The 26,306-nt window shown below is 35.2% G+C and overlaps 1 protein-coding gene across 6 annotated transcripts in view; it reads right to left on the bottom strand.

Annotated features, from left to right (window-relative positions):
• The window catches only part of NKAIN2 (sodium/potassium transporting ATPase interacting 2), a 1,006,832-nt gene that overhangs the window by 525,364 nt on the left and 455,162 nt on the right, over positions 1-26,306 (bottom strand). For all 6 annotated transcript variants that reach the window (XR_015251517.1, XR_015251516.1, XR_015251518.1 and 3 more), the window contains exon 2: positions 13,546-13,683. Coding sequence is in view for 2 of the 6 variants with exons in the window: in XM_086707749.1 (XP_086563875.1) it covers positions 13,546-13,683 (138 nt within the window). In the remaining 4 variants the exon portion in view is untranslated. The remainder of the gene's footprint in view (positions 1-13,545; positions 13,684-26,306) is intronic.

Here is a 26,306-nt window from a genome sequence, read left to right as displayed (position 1 = left end):
GAAGTAAAAATCTAGTACATTTGATAATTTAATATAAACCAATAAGATATTTCAATTATTTGGGAAAATAAAGGGTAGAAAAAATGGTTTCCCATATGGAAGAAAATGGTGTTGGTGCCCTACTTAATATTAAATATTAACATACATTCCAGATGAATTAAAAGTTTACTATAAACATTAAATAATAAATATCTTAGAAAATAATGTAGGATATTATATGTATAACTTAGGGTGGGTATATCTTCATTATCAAGACAAGAAACTTGGAAAATATACATGCTTTACTAGATAAAAATTGAAAGAGAGATTTGGAAAATGTTTCAATACATTTTGAAGGCTGACAGATTTAGTTCTATAATATCAAGACAGGTTAGTATCTATAAATATAAACTAACTGGAAGATAAACATCTCAAGACATGGGCAAACGTTTGCACCTTTTACAGTAATTGTAAATTGATTTAACAGATTCAAAGAGCAATCTGGGAATATAAAATTAAATAGAAGTCATTGAATTTCCACATCTTTGTACAACCTTTTTTTTTTTTTGTCATTCTGTCAGATCTCACCGATACCAAGAAAATGATCTCAAAGTAAAATGTGTAAAATGCACTTTAATGGTTATTGTTATACTTTTGAGGCAAAAGGCAATCTGAGCATGCAACATGTATATTTCTTTTTTTTTTTTAACGTTTATTTATTATTATTTTTGGGACAGAGAGAGACAGAGCATGAATGGGGGAGGGGCAGAGAGAGAGGGAGACACAGAATCGGAAACAGGCTCCAGGCTCTAAGCCATCAGCCCAGAGCCCGACGCGGGGCTCGAACTTACGGACCTCGAGATCGTGACCTGGGTGAAGTCGGACGCTTAACCGACTGCGCCACCCAGGCGCCCCTATTTCTGCAACTATTAGCAATAGAGCATTAGCAGCAAAGATATGTCAGCCAACTGCTGGAAGAGGAACACCAGACCTACATGCACTGATTAATAAAGAGAGTGGAACAGTTGGCAGTCCACTGTGTGGGTGGGGGGGTGACAGACACAAAGGAAGCTGAACTGTTAGGCATAATTCTGTATATTCTGGAGACTTGAGGAAGGAACATGTGAACCAAAATGAGTGTTAGAAGTGGGCCAGAAAACAGGGATAATCCGTTTACCAGTTTTAGAACCAGCCAAGCATTTATCTTTCCAGAGGGGAAAAAAAAAAGAGATTTTTAAACAATTAAGTAAATACACAAATAGCTATAATATATCAAAACTGCTAAATGAAATGATCTGAGCATAACAAAGGCAAATATCTAAAAGCCAAGAGAATCATCAAAATGATACATGCAGTGGCGCCTGGGTGGCTCAGTCGGTAAAGCGTCCAACTTCGGCTCAGATCACCATCTTGCAGTTCGTGTGTTTCAGCCCTGCGTTGGGCTCTGTGCTGACAGCTCAGAGCCTGAATGAAGCCTGCTTTGGATTCTGTGTCTCCCTCTCTCTCTGCCCCTCCTCTGCTCACACTGTGCCCCTCTCTCTCTCTTTCTCAAAAATAAACATTAAAAAAATTAAAAATGATACATGCAAAGTGCAGAGTTGAAGGCATTCATGTGTTTCAAATCAAAAAAGACCTACAAATTTTGTTTTCATTTTTTTAATGTTTATTTATTTTTGAGAGAGAGAGAGAGAGAGCATGAGTGGGGAAGGGGCACAGAGAGACAGAGACACAGGATCTGAAGCAGGCTCCAGGCTCGAGCTGTCAGCAGAGTCCAAGGCAGGGCTGGAATTCATGAACCATGAGATCATGGCTTCAGCTGAAGTCAGTCACTTAACCAACTTAGCCACCCAGGCGCCCCAAAAAAGACCTACAAATTTTAAATTTGGTCCACACTTAGACACCTCATTTTGAAATGTTAAGACAACAAGGATAAAATGGATATTTCAAGAACTTCTTTAAAAGTTATTTACAAAAGATTAAAGAACAGATTGATATCAGACTTCCCCATCAGTAATGCCACTTCCTAGGGTACAACTGAACAATGACTTCAGTGTCCTAAAGAAAAATGATTCTCAACCTTGCATTTTGCATATAACAAAACTATTACTCAAGTATAAATGTAGAATCAGTTCAGAAAGTTTACTTTGCAAACATGCCTTTTTAGGAAGTTGTGCAAAGAGTTTCAGAAAGAAAATTCATAGGGTCTAAGAAAGCATGAATCTAACTTGGGTAACAGAGCAGAAAAGATAGATGTCTAATAGGCTCAGAGAGCAACCACATTAGATAAAATAAAAGGAGAGAGTAGTAGGAGAGAAGTCTCCAGGGAAGAAGGGCATACCATTAAAATAAAAAGCTACTGATAAAATCATGGTCAAATATGAATATGGTCTAAATTCGAAGAGGAAAGCAATGTGTTTCCAAAATAACAGTAGAATGAAGATCAAGCAATAGATAGAACGGATAAGAATTGGAAATATACTTAGGATACTGCTAAAAAAGAAAAGAAAAGAAAAGAAAAGAAAAGAAAAGAAAAGAAAAGAAAAGAAAAGAAAAGAAAAAAGAACCCAGTTCACTTTTATAAGAATAAAAAAAAGAAAGACAACCAGAAATGCTGGCGATTAGGAGGTAGGAACAAAGTATGATCCAAAAGTAAATTAGACTAAAATGATTTCACTTTTACGAAACCTCTGGGGTATATTCTCTATGTATATAGATGATATAAATAGGTATAGGTATAGGTATAGGTATAGGTATAGGTATAGGTATAGGTATAGGTCAATCTATCTTTCTATCCCAGAAGAACTATAAAAAGATTAGGACCAGCTGGAAAGAGGTAAGAAAAAGGACTTATATTTTGTCATAAATACAATTTGGTTATTTGATTCTATAAAATATATACCTGAAGTAACTAGATTTTTAAAAGAAATATAAACATATATATCACAACATGTTTCTTCTTAAATTTTTTCCCAAAAATTATTACATGATTTACAAACATGAATTTAGACTGTCAAAAGGTAATTACTTTTATTTACCACATTCTATAAATCTTTAGTCGCAGCCTAACACCAGGATGAGAGCACAAAGTATCTTCTTGTAGAACAAATGACCCACACTTACCCAAGGGAACACTTCCTTTTGAGAATAAATTGCATTTACCATGTTGTATGATTACATTTATTTTAGGACTACAGGCTAAATCCATAAAACGTGTAATGATGTTTTTTTCCCCTTCCCAGGCTTATGGGAAAAGACGTATTTTCACAACTACTCTAAGTCATTAGAAGCATTGTTAATTTACTACTATCTCAAGTCTCTTCATCTTTAATCTACATTGATTTTCTGTCCTGAACACAGAAAGTGTGCATTTTTAATGCTTTAGCAGCAATAAGTTTTCTTTTGGATATTTTTTCTCTGAGAAAAAATGAATGAAAGAGGCAAAACAACTGCTTGTACAGAGATTAATAGCTTCCTAGAAATGGCTGCAAGGGATGCACACATTTTTAGGAGGTAACATTATTAAAGAAATTAAGCAGTAAAAACTTAAAAAAGCATATGACCCAGAAATAGGACATACTAAGTGCTTCTTATTTATTACTGTTGGTTATATTCTATGTCAAGACCTGAGCCCCATGAACCATAAAAATTCAACTTACAGCCCTGGGTGGGTCTCTGGGTGGCTCAGTCGGTTGAGCATCTGACTTCGGTTCAGGTCATGATCTCCCACTCATGAGTTTGAGCCCCACATTGGGCTTGCGGCTGTCAGCCTGTCAGCACTGATTCCCATCCTCTGTCCCCCTCTCTCTGCCCCTCCCCCATGTGTGCTCTTCCAGAAATAAATAAATGTTAAAAAAAAAAGAAAATTCGAGAAATTTAGGGATTTTTTTTTCAACGTTTATTTATTTTGGGGACAGAGAGAGACAGAGCATGAACGGGGGAGGGGCAGAGAGAGAGGGAGACACAGAATCGGAAACAGGCTCCAGGCTCTGAGCCATCAGCCCAGAGCCCGACGCGGGGCTCGAACTCACGGACCGCGAGATCGTGACCTGGCTGAAGTCGGACGCTTAACCGACTGCGCCACCCAGGCGCCCCAGGGATTTCTTTTTTTTCCATACAAGTTGTGTATGTGACTATCTGCTTTCCTGCTTTTTTGCTGATCTCCTACGGTATCTATACATTCCCCAAACTGTCATATCAGAATGTTTTACAAAATGGACCACAGCTTTGTCTTTTGGTGCTTCGGTCATGTGGCTCTCAGGCCTTGCCCAGGATGACATGCCGTTTCTTTCTTTAGCATGTTAGCGCAAGAGAAGAAAATCAAGGAAGTCAAAGCAGGTGAGTCTTGTCTGAAACTGCTTCATTGTTGTGTTCCTAATGCTGTGCCCTCCTCCTCAATGGGAAGAAGGATGTGTGTCAATTCACAAATCAATACTCATTAAGAAGCACATGTAAATATTTTGAAAAAAAAATGTACTATTGAGACAGAGTAGCCAAATTGAACTGTAGTTCTCAAAAATGGTCAGAAATTACCATTTAAAAGTTTAATGCATTAACTAAAAAGAGTACACAATTATTTTCTTTATTATTTTGAAATAATGAGTAGAATGGGTATAATGACATAGTCTAATAGTTTATCATTCTTAAAACACAAGGGATAAAGATGAATGAATATTGGCTTCTTTTTCTAACCATAACCCTATTATAGCAAATTAGCTTTACCCACATTATTTTAATCACTTGCTTTTTCAGTTAAAAAAAAACAAACAGGAAAGCATCCCAATCATTTATATTCATTTGATTTTAGGATTAGCTATTGCAGTCTAATCTGATGTCATGAAAAAACTCTGCACTACATATGATAACATACATTAATACATATTTTACCAAACAATATGGACAATACACAATATGGGTATTTTTTCAATTACAAAGACAAAAATTCTCTTATCAATTATTTAAAGCTCCTTACCAATAACAGATGTGCAAAGAGATACTTTGCCTTTAATTAATATATATTAGATATAAATTATATATAAAGATATGTGAATTATCACCATCATCAAAATGCTGATTACTATAAGAAAAGAAAAAAAGCACCAGTCCAAATCACTATTTCTGGAAATTAAGGATACCCTGTGATGCTGTTACTCTGCAAGAATAAAATATCCATCACTATGTTTTCTGTTCTTAATTCTTGAGACATGAGGTCATTTCCTCATTAAATCCAGAGCTAAAAACATAATCCTTAATAGAGGGATGACAGACTACAATTTAAAATCTAAGTGCTTTACAAATTGCAAATGCCATAATGGATTTTAAATTTTCTAACAACTTAACAAAACTTGTTTCCATTTGTCAGATAGATTGTGGCCCTCTGTACTGTGCTCCTAAGAGGCAATTCAGTACAGGTGTTAAGAGCATGGGTTTGGCGGTTAGTAGGACTCGGGACTACATCCTAACTCTGCTATTTCCTAGGCATCTGAAGTTGAACAAAAATTTTGTAAAGTTAATATGAGGTTCATAGGACTTGTAGAGGAAGATGTCTAAGAGCATCTGTCGAGGGAAATAGAAGTGGTAAACAACAACAACAACAACAACAACAACAACAACAATAACGACAACAACCTGATTCTTATAAATACTACTGTGATCTTAGTATGCTATATTTTTCTCTGTTTTTATGAAATTTCAGTAACGGGTTTGTAGCTATTTTAAATTTATTTCTAGTTTTAGGACTGGGTTTCCTTGATCAAGCCAGTAGGTTCAAGCTAAATAAGATATTCTATTTTCTTACAAAATAATTAAGTAGAAATAATGAAAGTGGGGAGGAAGGGAGTAAAAGAGAAAGGATGGAAAGATGGTAGAAAACTAAAAGGTGGGAAGATAGGAATGAAGGTAGGAAAAAAGGTAGGGAGGAAGGTACAAAGGAAGGAAAAAGAAAGAAATATTTTTGAACATTACAGCAACATGTCCTCTGGTAATATCACCAAGAAAATTGCCATGCCTTTAGCAGTTAGGAACCTACAGAGTCCTCAGATTATTTTATACTACTTAGAGCACTACAACTCATTAACATTTTTTGGTCATTAACTAATAAACTGAATAACCCAAATCACATCCTGCTTTTCTGTATCTTTAGCCCAAATAAAGATGTGCTGAACAATTTCACTTATGACATGAGGAAATACTTTCACGGGAGCCATTTATATGTATGCATTTATAAATTACACCCAGAGTTAACTGGGACTTTTTGGGGAGACTTGATGTTGCCAAGAATTATACAAAACACGGGCTTTCTATGGCTTCAGATTTCCTTTGCTTAGTATTGAAATCATCTATTTTATTTTCCTTCAACATATTACATTCCTTGAAATGCCAGAGACCCTCAAAGGGTACTATTGAGTTCTTGTTCCAGTTACCTGTTTTAAATATTTCTTCTTTACTCTTATGTGAGAGATTAGTAAAGGAAACAAAACTCATTGCCAATATTTTCTAAATTGGATTTATTGCTACTGTGCTCAGTGTTTCAGAGGATGTCACATGCTATTATTTTATCATTTTTTCCCAATTAAATAGAATAAAATGTTCCATCAATAATTTGAAACTCTACAAATAACAAATGTGAAAAGGCACACATTTTCCTAAGACTCCATTTCAGGGACTCTGTCTGCCTTTTTGTTTTATCAAAATCAGAACTAAGGATAATGAAGCCTTATCATTAAACTTTTCAAAATGAAATTTAAATTTTATAATTTTTAAAGCAATAGAAAATATCACAAAGGGACATGGAGTTTATTTCAATAAGAAAAAAAATAATAAACATCCCAAATAAAAATTTATGATAAAGGATAAATATCTTTACTATGTGATCAATACATAAAACAATACATAAAAATTGTTATGATAAACGCTGACTCCAAAAAAATGAGTAAAGATAAATAAATCCAAGCCAAAGACAACCCCCCTAAAAAGGATATCAAAGTGGAAAATGGCTAATGAACGCATGAAAAAGTTCAACTCTGTGAAGATAAGTAATGCAATTCAAAACAAAAATGACATTTCTTTTCTATAAGACTGATAAATATGAGAACAGATAATATTCAGGGTTAGCAAGAGCGCAGTAAAATAGACTACACTGCACATTTGTGGGAGGATAATTCAGTAAACTAATTTTGGATAGGTAACTGTCAATTATATACTAAGAACCTTAAAATTGTTTAAGGTGATTTAAACAATGATTAAAATTAAAATGATTCAACTATACTGAGATATTTCTCCTAATGAATGAAATCACAAATAAAGAGGAGAGCATTTTAACAGAAATGATTATATGGAATTATCTATCATAAAAATGGAAATCATGTAATATATAATATATAACATACCACAATATATAGTATATATTGTTATAGAGTATGATAAATAAGAATGTAAAAGGTTAAATGAACAATATCCATATGAATTTTATAACTGTTTGATAGAATGTTAAAGAAATGATGACATATTTGAGATGTAACATAATCTGACATGTTTCATTTGCACATACATGAAGGGAATATGCAGAAATATTAATAATAGTTTTCAATTGTAAAATTGTGAATGTTTTTATTTTTATACTTAATTGTTTAATAATGCAAACATATAATATGGCAAACAAAGAAATAATAAAGACCTATATTTCCAGGAGAGAGAAAAATAAATTTCACTGTTCGTATCTAAGTCTCCAGTGCACAGAGATTGTTGGAAATTACTCAAGTGCAGCAATATATTAATGTTAGTTACAGCTTGCCCCCAATTATACATTTTTTCTGCTAAATACAGATTCTTCAATGATCAGAATTTCTGATATCCATAATTCCATTCAAGTTGTTTTTTAAGTTTATTCATTTATTTTGAAAGAGAGAGAGAGTGACTAGAGGAGGAGGCAGAGAGAGAGGGAGAGAGAGAATCGTAAGCAAGCTCTGCACTATCAGCACAGAACCCAACATGGGGTTCGAACTCATAAACCATGAGATCCTGACTTGAGCTGAAGTCGGACACTTAACTGGCCACTCAGATGCCCCTCTTTTTTTTAAGTTTATATTTATTTATTTTTGAGAGAGAGAGACTGAGTGAGCAAGGGGGGAAGGGGTAGAGAGGAAGGGGAAAGAGAAAATAGCAAGTAGTTCCGCCTTGGCAACAGAGTGAGATCATGGCCTGAGTCAAAACCAAGAGTCAGATGCTTAACCAACTGAGCCACCCAGGCACCCCTCAAGTTTCTTTTAGTTTTAATTCCTCTTGCTATCTTTAGGGAAACTAAAAATCTTAATTCCATTTTGATGGTGAAATCTCTATTTTCCTGAATCGACTTTTGACCTTTAATATGGCATCATGGAAATTAGATTCCATTAATTTGATTATACAGAAATCTGCTGTACAGAAAATATGCAGAAATAAATAACTAAAACGGACTGGTACCAAAACTCAAATGATATTATTATAGAAACTTAAAACACAGTATTAGTTTTGAGAAATGGTAGTAGGTGGAAGCCAGAAGGGCAGTGAAGAGATCTCATTGAAGACAGGAAGGAGGGCAGTAAGAAAGTTGTTTTTGAGGACTGGAGAAAAAAAAGGATTCATAATAAATTGCTATCAGAACAATTAACTTGACCATTTGCTGCAATACTGGAAGACAGAAAATATACCTAACAACTTGTGGATCTGGCTAAGGGGACTTCCAATCAAACAGCGGACAGTGTTGTCATCTTTTAGCCACATATAATATTATATTGTAAGAGAGAGATGAGGTAAAGAAAGAACAATTCAGGTTTTAAGCAGAATTTAGAGGCTATTATTTCCAACTCAGGATTTGGGGAGTTGGAAAATAAGTTTCACATTTCTAGTATCTCCAGCTGGCAAGAGGTTTTCCATGTAAGATACTGTCTCTAGATGAAATTCAAAATGCTGTTTGCTAATCAAGATCAAATCAAACATATAGCTCTAAAACACACTGTTGAGACCTCAGAAAGATTTCAGAGGCTCTTTTAGCTATATAAAATATCTAACAATCTTAAAGGTGTCCCATGGCATCTTAACTCTCAGCTCATGCATCTTTACTCTCAAACAGTCTGTCTTGAAAATATCTGTTGGTATGTATTTTACCTAAAAAGATGGGATTGTCCTTTGATACATAGGAATCCTACAAAATTGTTTTAAACGTTGTAGCAGGCTGAAATAAATGGGGAATAAATAGTTCACCCAATAGCTTAGAACACTTTGCTCTATTTTAAACTGCTTGCCAGCCTATCACTAGTCTATGAAGTTTGGTATCATTTCAAGTAATAATAACAACAATAAGGAGAAACATATAGCTAACCTTTATTGACCACTTAAAAAAATACAGCTACCCTACAACCCAGCAATTGCACTACTAGGTATTTATCGAAAGGATACAAAAATGCTGATTCAAAGAGGCTGACACACCCCAATGTTTATAGCAGCACTATAAATATTAGCCAAATTATGGAAAGAGCCCAAATGTCCTTCTGCTGAAAGGATAAAGAAGATGTGTGTGTACACACACACACACACACACACACACACACACACACAATGGAATATTGCTCAGTGATCAAAAAGAACAAAATCTTGCCATTTGCCACAACATGGATGGAAATACAATGCATTATGCTAAGCAAAGTAAGTCAGTCAGAAAAAGACAAATACTATATGATTTATCTCATTTGTAAAATGTAAGAAATGAAACAGATTAACATAGGAGAAGGGAAAGAAAAACAAGACAAAAACAGAGAAGAAGGAAAACCATAAGAGACTCTTAAATACAGAGAATAAACTGAGGGCTGCTGGAGGAGTGTTGGGAGGGGATGGGTAAATGGGTGATGGGTATTAAGGAAGACACTTGTTGGGATGAGCATTGGGTTTATATGTAAGTGATGAATCCCTAAATTCTATTCCTGAAATCATGATTACACTATATGTTAACTAACTTGGATTTAAATAAAATTAAAAAAAATAATAACAATAAGGAGAAACATATTATAACTAACCTTTATTGACCACTTTTTAAATGCCAAGTGTTGTGCTAAGGACATTCTGTAGAATATTCCTCTTACACCTCCAAACCAATGCCTGAGTTTTGAAACTATTCAAAAATTTTGATCCACATCTAGATATTCATTCCAAGAGCTCTATCAGAGATGGAGATGACATATTCATAAGATTATGATCAACTGATACATGAATTCAGCAAAGTCACAAGATACAAAATCAATGTCCAGAAATTGGTTGCATTTTTATACACCAATAATGAAGCAACATAAAGAGAAATCAAGAAATTGATCCCATTTATAATTGTACCAAGAGCCATAAAATACCTAGGAGTAAACCTAACCAAAGATGTAAAAGTTCTGCATGCTGAAAACTATTGAAAACATATGAAGGAAATCGAACACACAAAGAAATGGAAAAACATTCCATGCTCATGGGTTGGAAGAATAAGTACTGTTAAAATGTCAATATTACCCAAAGCGATCTACACATTCAATGCAATCCCAATCAAAATTGCACCAGCATTCTTCTCAAAGCTAGAACAAACAATCCTAAAATTTGTATGGAACCACAAAAGACCCTGAATAGCCAAAGTATTGTCGAAAAAGAAAACCAAAGTGGGAGGCATCACAATCCCAGACTTTAGCCTCTACTACAAAGCTATAATCATCAAGACAGCAGGGTAATGGCACAAAAACAGACACACAGAACAATGGAATAGAATAGAGAACCCAGAACTGGACCGACAAATGTATGGCCAACTAATCTTTGACAAAGCCAGAAAGAGTATCCAATGGAATACAAAAAGATAGTCTCTTTAGCAAATGGTGCTGGGAGAACCAGACAGCAACATGCAGAAGAATGAAACTAGACCACTTTCTTGCACCATACAGAACAACAAATTCAAAATGGATGAAAGACCTAAACATGAGACAGGAAACCATTAAAACCTGAGAGGAAAAAATAGGACACAACCTCTTTGACCTCAGCCACAGCAGTTTCTTGCTTGACATGTTTCCCAAGGGAAGGGAATTAAAAGCAGAAAATGAACTATTGGGACCTCATCAAGATAAAAAGCTTTTGGACTGCAAAGGAAACAACCAACAAAACTAAAAAGCAACTGACAGAATGGGAGAAGATATTTGCAAATGACATATTGGATAAAGGGTTAGTATCCAAAATCTATAAAGCACTTGCCAAACTCAACACCCAAAAAACAATAATCCAGTTAAGAAATGAGCAGAAGACATGAATCGACACTTTTCAAAAGAAGACATCCAGATGGCCAATAGACACATGAAAAGATGCTCAACATCACTCATCATCAGGGAAATACAAATCACAGCCACACTGAGGTACCACCTCATACCATTCAGAGTGGCTGAAATTAACAACTCAGGCAACAACAGATGTTGGCAAGGATGTGGAGAAACAGGAACCCTCTTGCACTGTTGGTGGGAATGCAAACTGGTGCAGCTGTTCTGAAAAACAGTGTGGAGGTTCCTCAAAAAATTAAAAATAGAACTACCCTATGACCCAGCAATAGCACTACTAGGAATTTTTCCAAAGGATACAGTAGTGCTGATTCATACGGGCACATATACCCCAATGTCTATAGCACCACTCTCAACAATAGCCAAATTATGGAAAGAGCCTACATGTCCATCAATTGATGAATGGATAAAGAACATGTGGATTATATATACAATGGAATACTACTTGGCAATGAGAAAGAATGAAATCCTGCCATTTGCAGCAACGTGGAAGGAACTGGAGGGTATTATGCTAAGTGAAATAAGTCAGTCAGAGAAAGACAGACATCATGTGTTTTCACTCATATGTGGAACTTGAGAAACTTAACAGAAGATCATAGGAGAAAGGAAGGGGAAAAATAGTTGCAAACAGAGAGGGAGGGAGGCAAACCATAAGATACTCTTAAATACAGTGAACAAACTGAGGGTGGATGGGGGACGGGGGGAGAGGGGAAAATGGGTGATGGGCATTGAGGAGGGCACTTGTGGGATGAGCACTGGGTGTTATATGTAAGCAATGAATCACTGAATCTACCTCCCAATCTAAGAGCACACTATATACACTGTATGTTAGCCGACTTGACAATAAATTATATTTTAAAAAGATTATAATCAGAGGAACATTATTTACACAAATAAAGAGAACAGTTAAATTAAGAATCATTAATATGATGGCTTATAACTCATTAATTAAAGCATGAATTAATATAATTATTACTTTTATTTTAAAAGTAGGAACTCTAAAAATTGGCAAGTTTATGCCCATTTAAAGAATAAAAAAAATGGTAGATGCAAGATTTCAATCCTAGTATTATGACTTCAGAAGACCAATTCCCAATCGCTATACTTTTTTCCCTATATTAGATCATATCACAGTTTATATAAGAAAATGAATCATGCTATTGTATCTTGCGTATTGAAAAACTTTAGCCTGCAAAAAAACATATCCTACATTATACATGATTTACGTGGCTACACACCGTTAGAGGGGACATGTGCTCATTTCTGGGCACGCACCCAGAGGAGCAAGCTATGGGTTTCTCACTCATCCTTAGCCAGACAGTGGATCCCTTGGTCCAGCTGTCACCACATTGTCTGTTTCAGTATCAGTGAGCTTTATCTAGGTTCCAGATGACTGAGACAACAGGTCATAAGAGGGCATCTTTTATGTGAAGGAGGCCTTTGTGAAACCCGAGAAGGCTTGCTGGTTTGTGTTGAACAAGGCAGAGCTCTAGCTGCACTATCTTATATATATTCCTTTACCACAAAATTGCTTTATAATTTTAAATAAATGCTTATAGACTTTTCCTTTGTCAAAAATAGAAGAGAAAAAATGATGAAACTAAAAAAAATCTACATTAATGAAGAGCTATAGCTGAGATCTGAGGCACACACAAAGGTAAAAAATTCCAAGTTATGGTTCCCATAGCAACAGCAACACAGTTGGATTTCACTTTTATGTTAAGTAAGTTTAACTTTAGTGGAGATGCAAAACACTCCCTCTGAACCAAAAAGAGAATTATGGAGAATATAGAGACTATGATCCAGACTCTTCTGGCTTTCAAAGGTATCAAATATTAACCCTAATATATATTAATAGTTTCACATCAAAACTATATGTTCATTTGCATTGACTTAAAACTACTTTTATTCAATTTATAAAATATGATTATTTAAAATGGGAAAAACTCCCATCCAAATGTGTTAAATCAAAGGACGCCATCTTATAATTTGGAAATATAAGTGCATAGTTTGTTTTTAATTACAATAGAATACTTGCTGAAAGTTTAATTTATGAAAATACAATCTGATTACATTCACTGTCAAGTGTTTTAAACTTGACATTTCCAATTACTGTAGATATTATCTGAAACTAGGAAAACAAACTAACAGTACTTCAAAGAGAGGGCATACATATAAATTTTCAAGACATTTGTAGTTTGCATCTGTATTTCAATGTTTTTAAAGAAGCAGGAAGGGTACTTACTCCTGTTATGTAACGAGGTCTATATTGAATAGTCCCAAATAAACCAAGAATGACGATAATAATATGTACAAAATTTGCCAGGATAGGTGCCCACTGATATCCAAGGAAGTCAAATATTTGCCTCTCCAGCACACAAACCTAGAATAGTAAAACAGGGTACAGAGGTAAGCACAGTGGTGAGAGAGAAGAGACGGCAAAAGGATCATATTGCATTATAATTAGCAATTATAACTGTGTTACCATATCTGGCATTTATCTTTAACAGTAAGACTGACATTTTCAGGTATATTTCAAAGAAACACTATGGAAGCTGTAGATCCATAGGCAGCTACAATCCTTTTCAGAATGATTTTGTGGAGGCATCAAGCCATAGTCACAGGATATCATCTGTGCAGTCACAGGATAAATTATATTGTCATATGCACTAACACTTGAATTCATCAACCAGCAAGTTTGCAAAGTCCACACAAAGGGTATGTTGTTAGGATCTGCTCAAATGTCATTATATAAATTGAAAAATAAAACAAATGGGAGTTATGTGGAGGAAAAATAACTCATCAGCAAGTCAACCAACTTGGATTATGGACTTAGATTTGCCTCTAACTGTGGTTGCGAGACTAGCTAAGTCTAGAAAGGACTAGGTAAGTCTTTCACTTCTCTGGGGGTACTGATCCTTCATTTGTAAAATTCAGGACTTTGACTTCTAACCCAAATAATACTGGATTATAAATCAAAAATGACTTTTTTTGTTATACTCAGTTATGTATATAACCAGACAAAAGGGTGCAAAAAGGACATTAAAACAATGAGAAGCAAAGATAAAAAAAAAGTGTCACTGTTATAAAAGCAAGGAACGTAGGTCATTTAAAATTATCCTACATTTATCTATGTTTACAACTTGACAATTAAGACACAGGTACAAATCTAAGGATTGAGAGAAGAAAAACAAAACAAACCAACCAACCTAATCAACCAAACGAACAACTAAACAATGACACAAAAGCTGTGATAGTCCAGAAGTACCATTTTATATTGACAAGTAAAACCTGATAGCTATCAAGTTTCTCCTCAGATCAAATAAACTCACTTTTATTCTTCCTGCCTGCCCTCAGGTGGAATGATAATAAACGGTTGCGAGTAAAACATTGTGAAAAGACCTGATATTCCACACAAAGATTCAACAGTGTCTTTGGTTGTTTTTCAATCTAGGCTTTAAAGAAAAAGGATATTTTAAAACCCCTACATTACTAACATTACTATGCTTTGATGATATTTCTTGTCAGAAGGACATACTGACTCTCAAAACAGCCAGTGTGCTTTTAAATTAAATACCTGTAGCTCAGTTTGAAGATTTCTTGAATGATCAATATTCCCACTGTACTTCTTTAGCTGAACAACACATATTCCCATCAGGCATTGAAAAAGAAAATAAATTCATGACAACTGTTTGCATAACACTTCTGTTTCCTAAGGCAACCAAGGGCTGTAACAGTAATCCAGCCTTGTCAAATCTTCATTTTCACTTATCTTGGCAATGATTAAAAAAAGAGAGAATCTAGGTCTGTTCTACCTTGCATATTCTAAATCCACAATATCCACCAGAGTTGCAAAAGTGGAACGTAAATAATATTGCACATAACTGCAGGTTCATAAACCTTGAACTGCCTTCTAATGAAACATTCCTTCAACTGTTATCATGCAGTCAACACTTCACATAAAGGAGACCCATTTGTAATGTTAGGCAGTATAATGTATCCCTTGTTTTTGAATCTATTAATGGTACCAAAAAAATAAGTGGCGGTTCTCGGAGCAACTGCTAATCATTTGTATAAAAGCTCTCTCCAACTTAGAACTCTCTAAACTCATCCTATGAATAAACGGTAAGTAGGAATGTAAACAGCAGCAAGAGGAATCTAAACTCTATAAATTTTGAGCATCATAACTGTGGGGACACAGCAGGGAAAAAGTATAGAGGATGAAACGCATTAGTCAAACAGTGGGAAATCTCTCGATAAATGCACCAATTATGGAAGAAAATAGCAGTACCATCGTTAATTATAAAAAATATATAGATGATAATATAGTTGCTAATTCTACATGGCTAAAATTAATTTATGTCAACATTTATTAGTCTTTTTTTTAATGACAGAACTAATAGTTTCATCAAATATTACTTACAAGGTTATGCAGACTGAATAAATTAATTTGCAATTCCTCAATTATAATATTCCTGCTTTTACCCTGTTTCTGATTGACCCTATTAGCCATCATAAGTAGCTTTATCATAGGTCCTGTTATTTAGAGCTGGGACTAAAGAAGGGAAGATTTTTTGAAAAATTCAGAGAATATAAAGGGAATAACAATTTATAGAAGTAGTTAGTCTTTTCTAAGAATTCCTTCAAAAAGGAATTATATTAACTGTGGAATCACTGAAAGGGTTATGGGGTTGTAGGGAAGAGAATAGATACTAGTTAAAACATTTCTTAGGTGATGGGCATCCTTGCTAATCCCCAGTCATGTATTATCTCAATGTGTCTGAGAGGTAAATATTGTCTTACTTTTCAGATTAAGAACTCTCAGATGTATGGTGGCTAAGTGATTCTCCTGATATCTTAGAATGGTAAATACTAAACAAATAAACAAACAAAAAAAGTAGGCTCTGTGCATGGCCAGTGGGCCATGTTCCCAATGTTGTAGATTTGTGACACACCTAGTCCAGAAACAAAAGCTTTCACAGTTTATGTTGTAGACCTATGTTGGTCACAGGATATGTGCTGCTTTTTACCTTACTTATTTTGGAATAATACAGAGATTTCTTTGATCATAGTTGTCAGTTCATATCATCATTAGTCAAGGCAAATTTGTTTTTTTGTTTTTTTGTTTGTTTGTTTGTTTTTTGCCTCCTTCAACCCATGTTCTCAGAGTTATTTTGCTTCCTCCCATTGGACCCTCTGTAATATATTTGCTTTATGTGCTTTCTATTACCTGGCATACAAATACAGGTATATGGCCTTGAAAAACATAAACAAATCTTCCTCAACTTATAATGGCATTACTTCCTGATAAACCCATCACAGGTCAAAAATATCATAAGTCAAAATGCATTTAATACACTTCACCTACCAAACATCCTGTCTTAGTTTATCTTTTTTAAAAATGTTTAAATGTTTTTGTTTCTTTTTGAGACAGAGAGAGACAGAGCATGAGCAGGGGAGGGGCGGAGAGAGAGGGAGACACAGAATCTGAAGCAGGCTCCAGGCTCTGAGCTGTCAGCACAGAGCCTGACACGGGGCTCGAACTCATGGACTGTGAGATCATGACCTGAGCCAAAGTCAGACGCTTAACCAACTGAGCCACCCAGGCACCCCTTATCTTATCCTATCTTGAATGTGCTCAGAACACTTAACATTAGCAACATAGGACAACATCATCCAACGCAAGGCCTATTTTATAATAAGGTGTTGAATATGTCATATGATTTATTGATATTGTCCTGAAAGTGAAAAACAGAATGGTTGTATGGGTACAGAATGGTTATAAGTGTACTGGTTGTTTACTCTTGTGATCTGTAGCTACCTGGGAGCTGTGGCTCCTTGCCTTTGTCTAGCATCACTAGAGACAATCGTACTCCATATCACTAGTCCGGGAAAAGATCCAAATTCACAATTTGAAGTACAGTTTCTACTGCAGATGTATTGCTTTCACACCATTGTAAAGTCAAAGAATCGTAAACCAAACAATCCTAAATTTGGAACTGTCTCTACCACTGTTGTTTCTGTGTGCCGTTTTCATATAAAAAGTGTTATGGAATAAGTCCCTCTCATGCTTGTTAGTTTTGCTGTATGTAAATTTTGTTCTTTGTGTTTTGTTTCTACATAGTAGCCTGTTATTAATGCATAACTTGTTGCTTTCCATAAAGAATTCTGTGCCTTTACATTACTATTATTATGATGTTTCTATTTGTTAACATAAGCACAAGCTAATCTTTATCAATTATTATTTCTGCATCTATTGAGATAATCACTTTATTCTTTTCTTTGATATCATGAATGCGATTGTGTATATTGATGGTTTTTGCCACGTTAAATTTTCCTTTTCTTCCTGGGAAAATCCCTACTTGAAATTTAATATTTTTTTTTTACCAGAGTTTCAGTTTGGATCAAAGAAAATTTTATTTGTAAGTTTTATATAGATAATCTGACCCATAACTTATTTTTTCTCTCTTTCTCTAACTCTGTTATAGAGGTTGTAACAGCCCTAAAATATAAGGTACAACACTCATTTAAACACTTAACAAATTTTGAAGAAACCATCAGTCCTATTCTCTTTCCCCAGAAGCAACCGCGTCAATTTGAGGAAACTCTATTAAGTACACAGCTTTTCAGGAAAATATTGTATGTAGATGCCAGCACATAGGCATTTGTCTGTCATATATATGTCTTGAATTTTTCCCACATAATTTTATTTACACAAATGGGATTGCATTGGTATGGTTTTTCCCGTTGCACTTTGTGATGTTTGTGGATGTCTCTCCATATTAGTGCACCCTACACATACATTATATCCTTATTATTAAGTGCTCCATTTAAAAACTATTTATTTTTGGGACAGTGCAAGCAGAGAAGGGCTAGACAGAGGAGGACAGAGGATCTGAAGAGGGCTCTGCACTGGCAGGGTGACAGCAGCAAGCCTGTGTGGGCCTCGAACCACCCAAATTGTGAGATCATGACCTGAGCCAAAGTTGGACACTCAACCGACAGAGCCACCCAGGTGTCCCTTAAGTGTTCCATTTTAACAGATAATCATTTGGTTTCCAAGTCTTGGCTATAACACACCTGAGTGCATTAAACAACCTTGTATATGTGTGTTGGTACATCTATAGGCTAGATCCTTAGATGTGAAAATGCTGGGTCAAATTCTGATCGCAAAATCCCAAATATTATAAAAATGTTATTCATTCTCTTTGATATAAACGTATATACTGTTAAAATATGAAAACTTCTCTACTCTTTTGCATTATAATAAACATGAATCTTAGTAGTCCCTGTTTATCTAGTTGAACACGCTTAAACTGAAAAAGTTTTCAAAAACTTTCTTATAAGTATATTAACTAGAATTCATCTTACTAACAATGACAACAAATATTCATAAAAAGCACCTGTGAGATCTCTTTAGGATAAATGTATTGACTTTTCAAACTGGACGAGACTCACTCTACACTCCTCAATTTATATCTGAGAAGACTGGACCCAATTAAGTAAATAATTTGTTAAATTAATTTGACCCCTTAATGGGAGTATTCAGTCTACAGCAAGTTTGCTTCAAATGTTTGCATGGCAAATTGAGAATCATTCATATTTCCTAGGTAGCTATTGCCATTTAGCTGTATTAACAAGGCAATTACATGTACATGAACACTTTAAGATACTCTTCTAAAAGCCATAATGGGATGTTTATAGCTAGCTGTTTTCAACTGGTGGGACTCAAAATTGGGTTCCTTGAGACACTGCATTTTGTGAATAACTAACTAAGGTTTCTTAATAAATTTTCCTCCCCAATATTTCTGTAACTTTATGCCCTTAAAATGTAATCTGTAAGTTATTACAATCAATATGAAATAAAACTAATACACAGAATTTGAGAATAAAAATATAGTTTTTTTATTCTATTATAGTAGAACACAGGTTCCTCGATTTAAAAAGAAATTTGAGGGGCGCCTGGGTGGCGCAGTCGGTTAAGCGTCCGACTTCAGCCAGGTCACGATCTCGCGGTCTGTGAGTTCGAGCCCCGCGTCAGGCTCTGGGCTGATGGCTCGGAGCCTGGACCCTGTTTCCGATTCTGTGTCTCCCTCTCTCTCTGCCCCTTCCCCGTTCATGCTCTGTCTCTCTCTGTCCCAAAAAAAATAAATAAACGTTGAAAAAAAAATTTAAAAAGAAATTTGAGTGTGTTATTAAATGCTAGTAACCAAATTGTTTCTAGTGTCTAAATTATATATTGAAATTGAAATTATCTATGGACATGGCTGTTCTCCTCCCTGCACCCTCACCATTTCACTGTCTTTACTCTCCTTTAGGAATCCTGCTTTTAGACTGTCTCCACTCTCAGGTATCTGAGGAGAGATAAGACAGACCCAGACTGAGATGCTAGGCAAGTGGAGCACTCCTATGCAAAGTCCCCCCCCCCCCCCCCCGCCGTTATCCATGTGAACTTCAGGGAAATGACAAAGGTCATCATGAAGTTGTAGAATTTCATGAATCAATAAAGAAAGGATTTGCCTTTTCACTGGTTTCAGGAGAAGATAACTAACAAAATTAGCTTTATTAGAGCATAGAAAGTAGGAAATACGAGGGGAAATCATGATGAAAACTGAAATGGGCACAACAGTCCCCACAATGGGTCCAAAGTTCTTATTTTATCTGTGGGAACTATGAAAGTTTATATAAACTTCTAGACAGACAGAACCTCGTATGGCCATCTGTTTGTCAGAATTTTGTCAATAGAAATAGCTGTGACTTTCTCCTACATTCCAGTCAAGTATGGTCAATTGTGTCTTCCCAGTTGTAACTACTCTTTTGTTTCTTGCCCAATAAAGAACTTAAAACAACACTGAAGGAGGTAAGAAAACAGTTCTGGTACTGTCTCCTTGACCCATATAGGACTCTACTTCTATATCACTACTCTGAGATCTTGCCTCGGATTCATGATTCTCTTGCCTGACTCCCCAGTGCATTTTCTATTTCTTGCTTGTCTGCCCATTTTGGTAAAGCTGCCAGTTCCTATGTCTGTATGTATTTAGTCGTTTGTCACCACACTACATCTCATCCATATTCTGGTTACTTACCCTCCCCTGCAGTCTCCTATGGTAAATTGTAATCTCGAGCACAATCTGGACTGCCTGCTCCAGAATAAAAAAGCATGCCCCATGTTGGTTTCTCTTCTTTTTAAGCCAAACCCCAGGAAATATGTAAAGACTTTAGAGGTTTTCTGGGTCTTTACAACACTGTTGAGATGCTGAGGTCTTTTCGACATTGTCTAAAATACCACAGTATTACAAAGCAAAATTCTGTATGGATATGATTGATGATGTTCCCTGCTTAAGATTCTCTGTGTTGTTCATAGTGGACAAGTGAGAACATATATGCCAGCTTTTAGACATTATCGGCAGGAGATATTGTAGAGACAAATATCTTTTATCTCACCAAGAGTCCCGATTCAAATATGAAATTAAGAGAATAAACTTGAAGTAGGGTCTACAATAATTATACATGTAAGATATGGACACAGCCATGCACAGAGTTTTACTTGAAAAATTTTAACAACTCTTGAGTAACTGCAGTTTTCAAGTGTGTCTGTGTGTGTGGGGGGGGGGGAGGTGTTTGTTTACTAAATAAAATTGTGAAGTGTTTGATAAGATGTTGGGTCACAAATAACAACTTACCCTATTTTAGTTAAACCAAGGATTTTCTGTCTCCTCCCACATAATTGTTTTTCTTTAAATACAAAACAAAGGAATAAGCCTTAAAGACAAATAATGAAAACATCACCAAAAGGAGATCTGTCCCCAGTGGCTTCAATTATAATAGAAGTTAACATGGGGAAGGGCGCCTGGGTGGCTCAGTCAGTTAAGCATCTGACTCTTGATCTCAGCTCAGGTCATGATCTGACGGTCTGTGGGTTTGAGCCCCACATCAGGTTCTGTGCTGATGGCATGGAGCCTGCTTGGAATTCTTTCTCCCTCTCTCTGCCCTACCCCACTCGTGAGCTCTCTCTCTCAAAATAAATAAATAAACTTAAAAAAAGAAAGAAGTTAACATGGGGTGCCTGGGTGGCTCAGTCGGTTGGGTGTCTGACTTCGGCTCAGGTCATGATCTCACAGTTCATGGGTTTGGGCCCCGCGTGTCAGGCTCTGTGCTATCAGCTCAGAGCCTGGAGCCTGCTTTAGATTCTGTGTGTTCCTCACTCTGTGCCCCTCCCCTGCTAATGCTCTATCTCTCTCTGTCTCTCAAAAATAAATAAACGTTAAAAAAATTTTTTTAACAGAAGTTAACATATCATAGTGGTTCAGGACCCAAGTTTTGAATCAGAAAAATCTTGTTTAAATTCTAACTCACTATATGACCACAGGAGGTCAACTGACCTCTATGAATCTCAGTGTCTTCATTTATAAAATGGGAATATTGTAGTACAGAGCTTTTTTTTTGGTCACACAGAACTTTTAAGATTGGCATGAAGATCAAAATAATAATACATATAATTACTACAATGCTTAAATTACAACCTAACATGTTTGCTAATTAATTCATATTTGAACAACACATAAGAAGTTCAGACACTGGTATTTTAGTAAAAATATTCTAGATTGATAGACTTGCCAGGATATTTTAGATAGAGGCGATTAACTGTTTCATATTTTACCAGTCACAACTGCAAATAATAATATCCTGGGGGGGGGGGGTCTTCCTTAATGAATGTTTTCCTGCCTCATTCAACATTCCATGTATCTCATCGATTTTAGTACGATGTAAAAGAATAGGCTTCAAATATCACAATTTCTTTCATGTTTTTCTCTCTCCCCACCTTATTTAAAAAACTCTGTTTCCATATAGTTAATCACAGTAAAGATTTTTAGGAAAGTAATGGGAAAGACTTGGCATGAACTCAAAGAAACACAATAAAAACAAGTATTCCTGCTTATTACAGAAGTGCTTTTTCTTATAAGGTGCATTACTGAAACAGTCCATGGTATTTCTTACGATTTTTATTGAAATACAGTCAGTCATATATTTTTGAGTTTAAATTTATAGAGTTATTTAACTGACCCACCTCAGAATAAAATAGTATATTTTAAAATTTTTCTCATCCTTTTGTGTAATAATGCCATTTATATATAACTCTGCATATGACAGCTAATATTCTAGTTGTTGTGATATCAGAACCATTTATTATTTCTCACAGCTGTTCATTCTGCATAGTCATTTATAACCATTTCATGAGTTAACACTCATTCTATCAAAAGACAAATTGATGACTAGCATAACATACTAGATTTTTAAAAATATATCATTCTAAAGAAGCACAATAATTTGACACTAGAGCACAAAAATATTGCTTGACTGTTGTTGAACTGAACTTACCAAGTCATATAACTGCCTGATCTTTATGTTGATATGCCATATTGTGTGTGTGTGAAATCACTATTATTGGATGTTTAGTGGTAGGGATTTAACATTATTTAACTTAATATCTCCTTATCATAACACAAATCTTTGCCCTCTGAATAGTGAGTATGGATTCTGATATAATGATTTTTAAAACTTGAGTACTTATTATATCCAAGGCATTATGATAAGGACTTTGATATGCTATTTTAGTTAATGATTACTTTTAAATCATGCATTCTAACAATGATTATCTATCATTACCTTTATTGTACAGATGAGGAAATTGATACCATGACCATGATTATAGGGCTAATCATTGTAACTTCAATGTCCATATTCTCAACCACAAACTATTTACAACATACTAGAATATACTAGAAACTTATAATAGAATCTGATGCTGTTGCTTTCAAAATTTTAGGGAATCATTTCTACTTTATTACCAAATACTTCCCTAATTTGATAAGTAAACATAAGAGGTTCTTTGGACAAGGTAAAAGATAAAAAGATACAGCAATAAATGTCTTTTAAAATGTTTTAAATAACTTTTACATATAGCTCTATGGCTTGCAAACTCACACAATTATGATAACCCCATAAAATAATCATTATTACTACTATTACTCTATTTCTACAAATTGTGCAATTCACTCTAAAGACAAGTATACAGTTAGGACAGAACCTTTTTGAAAATAAAATAAGCTGAAAGTTTATACTACTGATGCAGTCAGTAGGCTAGTAATCCCACAAAGTTACAATAAAACGACATTTATGTAGACTTGTGTCAGGAAATGATTTCATACCTAGATAGACAAATTCTCATTTATTAAGTTTACGGTCTCCCTGTATTCATATGAAATTACCTAAAATGATCACAGTTCAGGTCCTCTTGATAGATGGGTCATTGTTTTGATTTTTTTCACAGAGTATATAATTTTACTCAATGGAAATCTAACTTCTCAGAAGAACTGAATCAACCAAATGACAGCTGGTCTAGGTAGTTTTCATGGCTCACACAAAGCCCATGACAGGTATGAATGAGAATGTTAATGCATCCATTTATTTGACCTTGAAATTTCCAGTTACCTCCAAAACAAAGTCTTAACTGATTCAAGCTCAAGCTAATAAACCAATGGGATAAATATTCATAACATAGGGAGAAACTGCTTAAAGTGCAGAAGACCATGGCCATGAACTTTTGAATCATGTATGCTACAGGCACTGATGACATTATAAGTATTGGAACATGCAAAGCACTGTCCAAGGCACCACTGAGGTGTGGGGTAGGGAATCAGTGATGAGATGAATCAATTTTCACACTGGCTGGCAGAATTAGTCTTATACTTTAAGACTCCTAATATCTGAAATGGTTCTTAGGGCAGAAATTCTCAAAACTTCAAGAAGACCCAGGTGTAGCTGTTCAAATGACACCCCTGCTATGGATCTGTCTATCTGCTTCTGACCCATTTCCGGATCTCCTACTGCTCATGTAGCAGGTGTACAGAAAAAAAACCCACCATGTGGCTAATATTAACAATATGTAGAAAAACAGATGAGAGAAGGGTTGACTATATTTTAATAAGAGACTTTAGGAATTGGGGAGAATGAGTTGCTAAGTTCATCATCAGCATCATCTGTTCAGCACAGATTTTTTTTTAATTCATCGAGAGCTCAGTAAAAACCAAAATAACAAAAATAGCTTGAAATGTTCTTATTTTCATGTATCATACGGTATTTCTTTCTCATAGCAAATGACTTTCTCTAGAGAAAATTCTATTGCAATTTTTTAACAGCACAATCATATTAAACATATTAAAGTTGCCATCTGGAGAGTTTCAAATTTGTCAACTAGGTAAAAATGCATATATATATATATATATTTTTTTTTTTCCTGTAAAGCTGATAAAGAGTCCAAAACACGTCTCATATATCATTATCAGAGAAGCAATGTGTAGGCAGTTTTCAGTTTGGGTCTTAATAAATACTTATGATCTTTGTATAGATTTATATTTTGTGAATTCAAAACAATGTACAATGCCACTCCAATACTCCTGCCCTCCCCCATTTCAGACAGTGAATTAATAATGTTGTTACTATCATCGGCATCCCCTGTTAAGTAGATGCTGTATATTTAACAGGACTGGAGGTGGAAGCACACGTACCATCTCAGGGAACAGAGGTGGACATCATAATGTCCTGCACTCTGGTGTCTCCCTGTCTCCTTTCCCTCCTATCTGCTCTTCTCTTCAAATGAACGCACCAGCAGAGGTTTCAGGGCACTATTTCTTTGACTACAGCAAGGCAGCCATATGGAAGCTGTCAATCAAACCTCTCAAACTCTAGGTTACGTCTCTTTCATAAAATTCAATTTCATAAGGATGGGAGATGGAATGACAGCCTCACTTACTCTGACTGCTAAAGGCCAATCAAGAGTTGAAATGAAAGCAGAAATGTTATCAAGATCACTACTGTGTACTGGCAGTCACTGTAGCAGTGAGTTATATCAGAAATTGCAACTAGGAATATAAGAGAATACCATTTCAGATGGCTACAGGAGCATTTTAGAATTTGTCACGACGTATGCTATTTTTGGCATGGTAAATACCATGTCTTCTGTGCCCTTTAAAGTAACCATATTATTGGATTCAACACAGATATGGAGATGCTATTCTGAAAAGAGGCAGTCATAATATTTGTTTTTCTGTTGACAGAATGTCTGTGGCTGTCCATGGGTGAATGTAATAAGAGATGATATTCTCTATCAGCTTTAGGAGTTCTACCATAGACTCCATTAATGTAGCATAGATAACTGGTACAGGCTCAAAATGATAAATTCTGTCAAGCTATGAAATGTATTTCATACCTGAAACTTTAAAATTCAAAGCATTACAAGCACTCCTAAATCATACACACGGTTTCCCCATCCGCATGTGCATGCTTTATATACTATTATTAGTATTCATAGCACTATTCCCAGCATTTACAGATATGAGCTTACTTAATAAGGTAGACAATACTATTATCTCCATTTTATTTTATTTTAAGTTTATTTATTTATTTTTGAGAGAGAGTGCAAGTAGGGGAGGGGCAGAGAACAAGAGGGAGAGAAAGAATCCTGAACAGGCTCTACAGTGTCAGTACAAGAACCATGAGATCATGACCTGAGACGTCAGTACAAGAACCATGAGATCATGACCTGAGACGAAGTCAGGTGCTTAACAGACTGAGCCAGGCAGGCACCCCTTATTATCTCCATTTTAAAGATGAGAAAATCCAGGCAGAATGATTAATTTCCCAAGGTCATATAGCTGTTAATTGGTGAAGATGACTTGTGTAGTATCCAAACTTTGAACTACAATCATGTTATCTTTCAAATGATATTATAAATATATATGCCTATATAATAATGCATAAATTGAATATATGTGTATGCATGTTAGTTGTTATAGATTCAAGATTTTTTTTTCTTTTTAGTTTCATGAAGTCATCATTCCGTTCCTTTTCAGTGGGTTCATTATTAAGTTAATGAACCCACACAAAACATTGCCTAAATTTTTATTTTAAATAATAGAGCTTTTTCACCTTTTGTAGCCCTGAGCA

Source organism: Puma concolor, chromosome B2 (assembly GCF_028749965.1).
Source record: "Puma concolor isolate L17-30 chromosome B2, mPumCon1.1.hap2, whole genome shotgun sequence".
NCBI lineage: Eukaryota > Metazoa > Chordata > Mammalia > Carnivora > Felidae > Puma > Puma concolor.
This window is presented reverse-complemented; position numbering and strand designations above follow the sequence as displayed.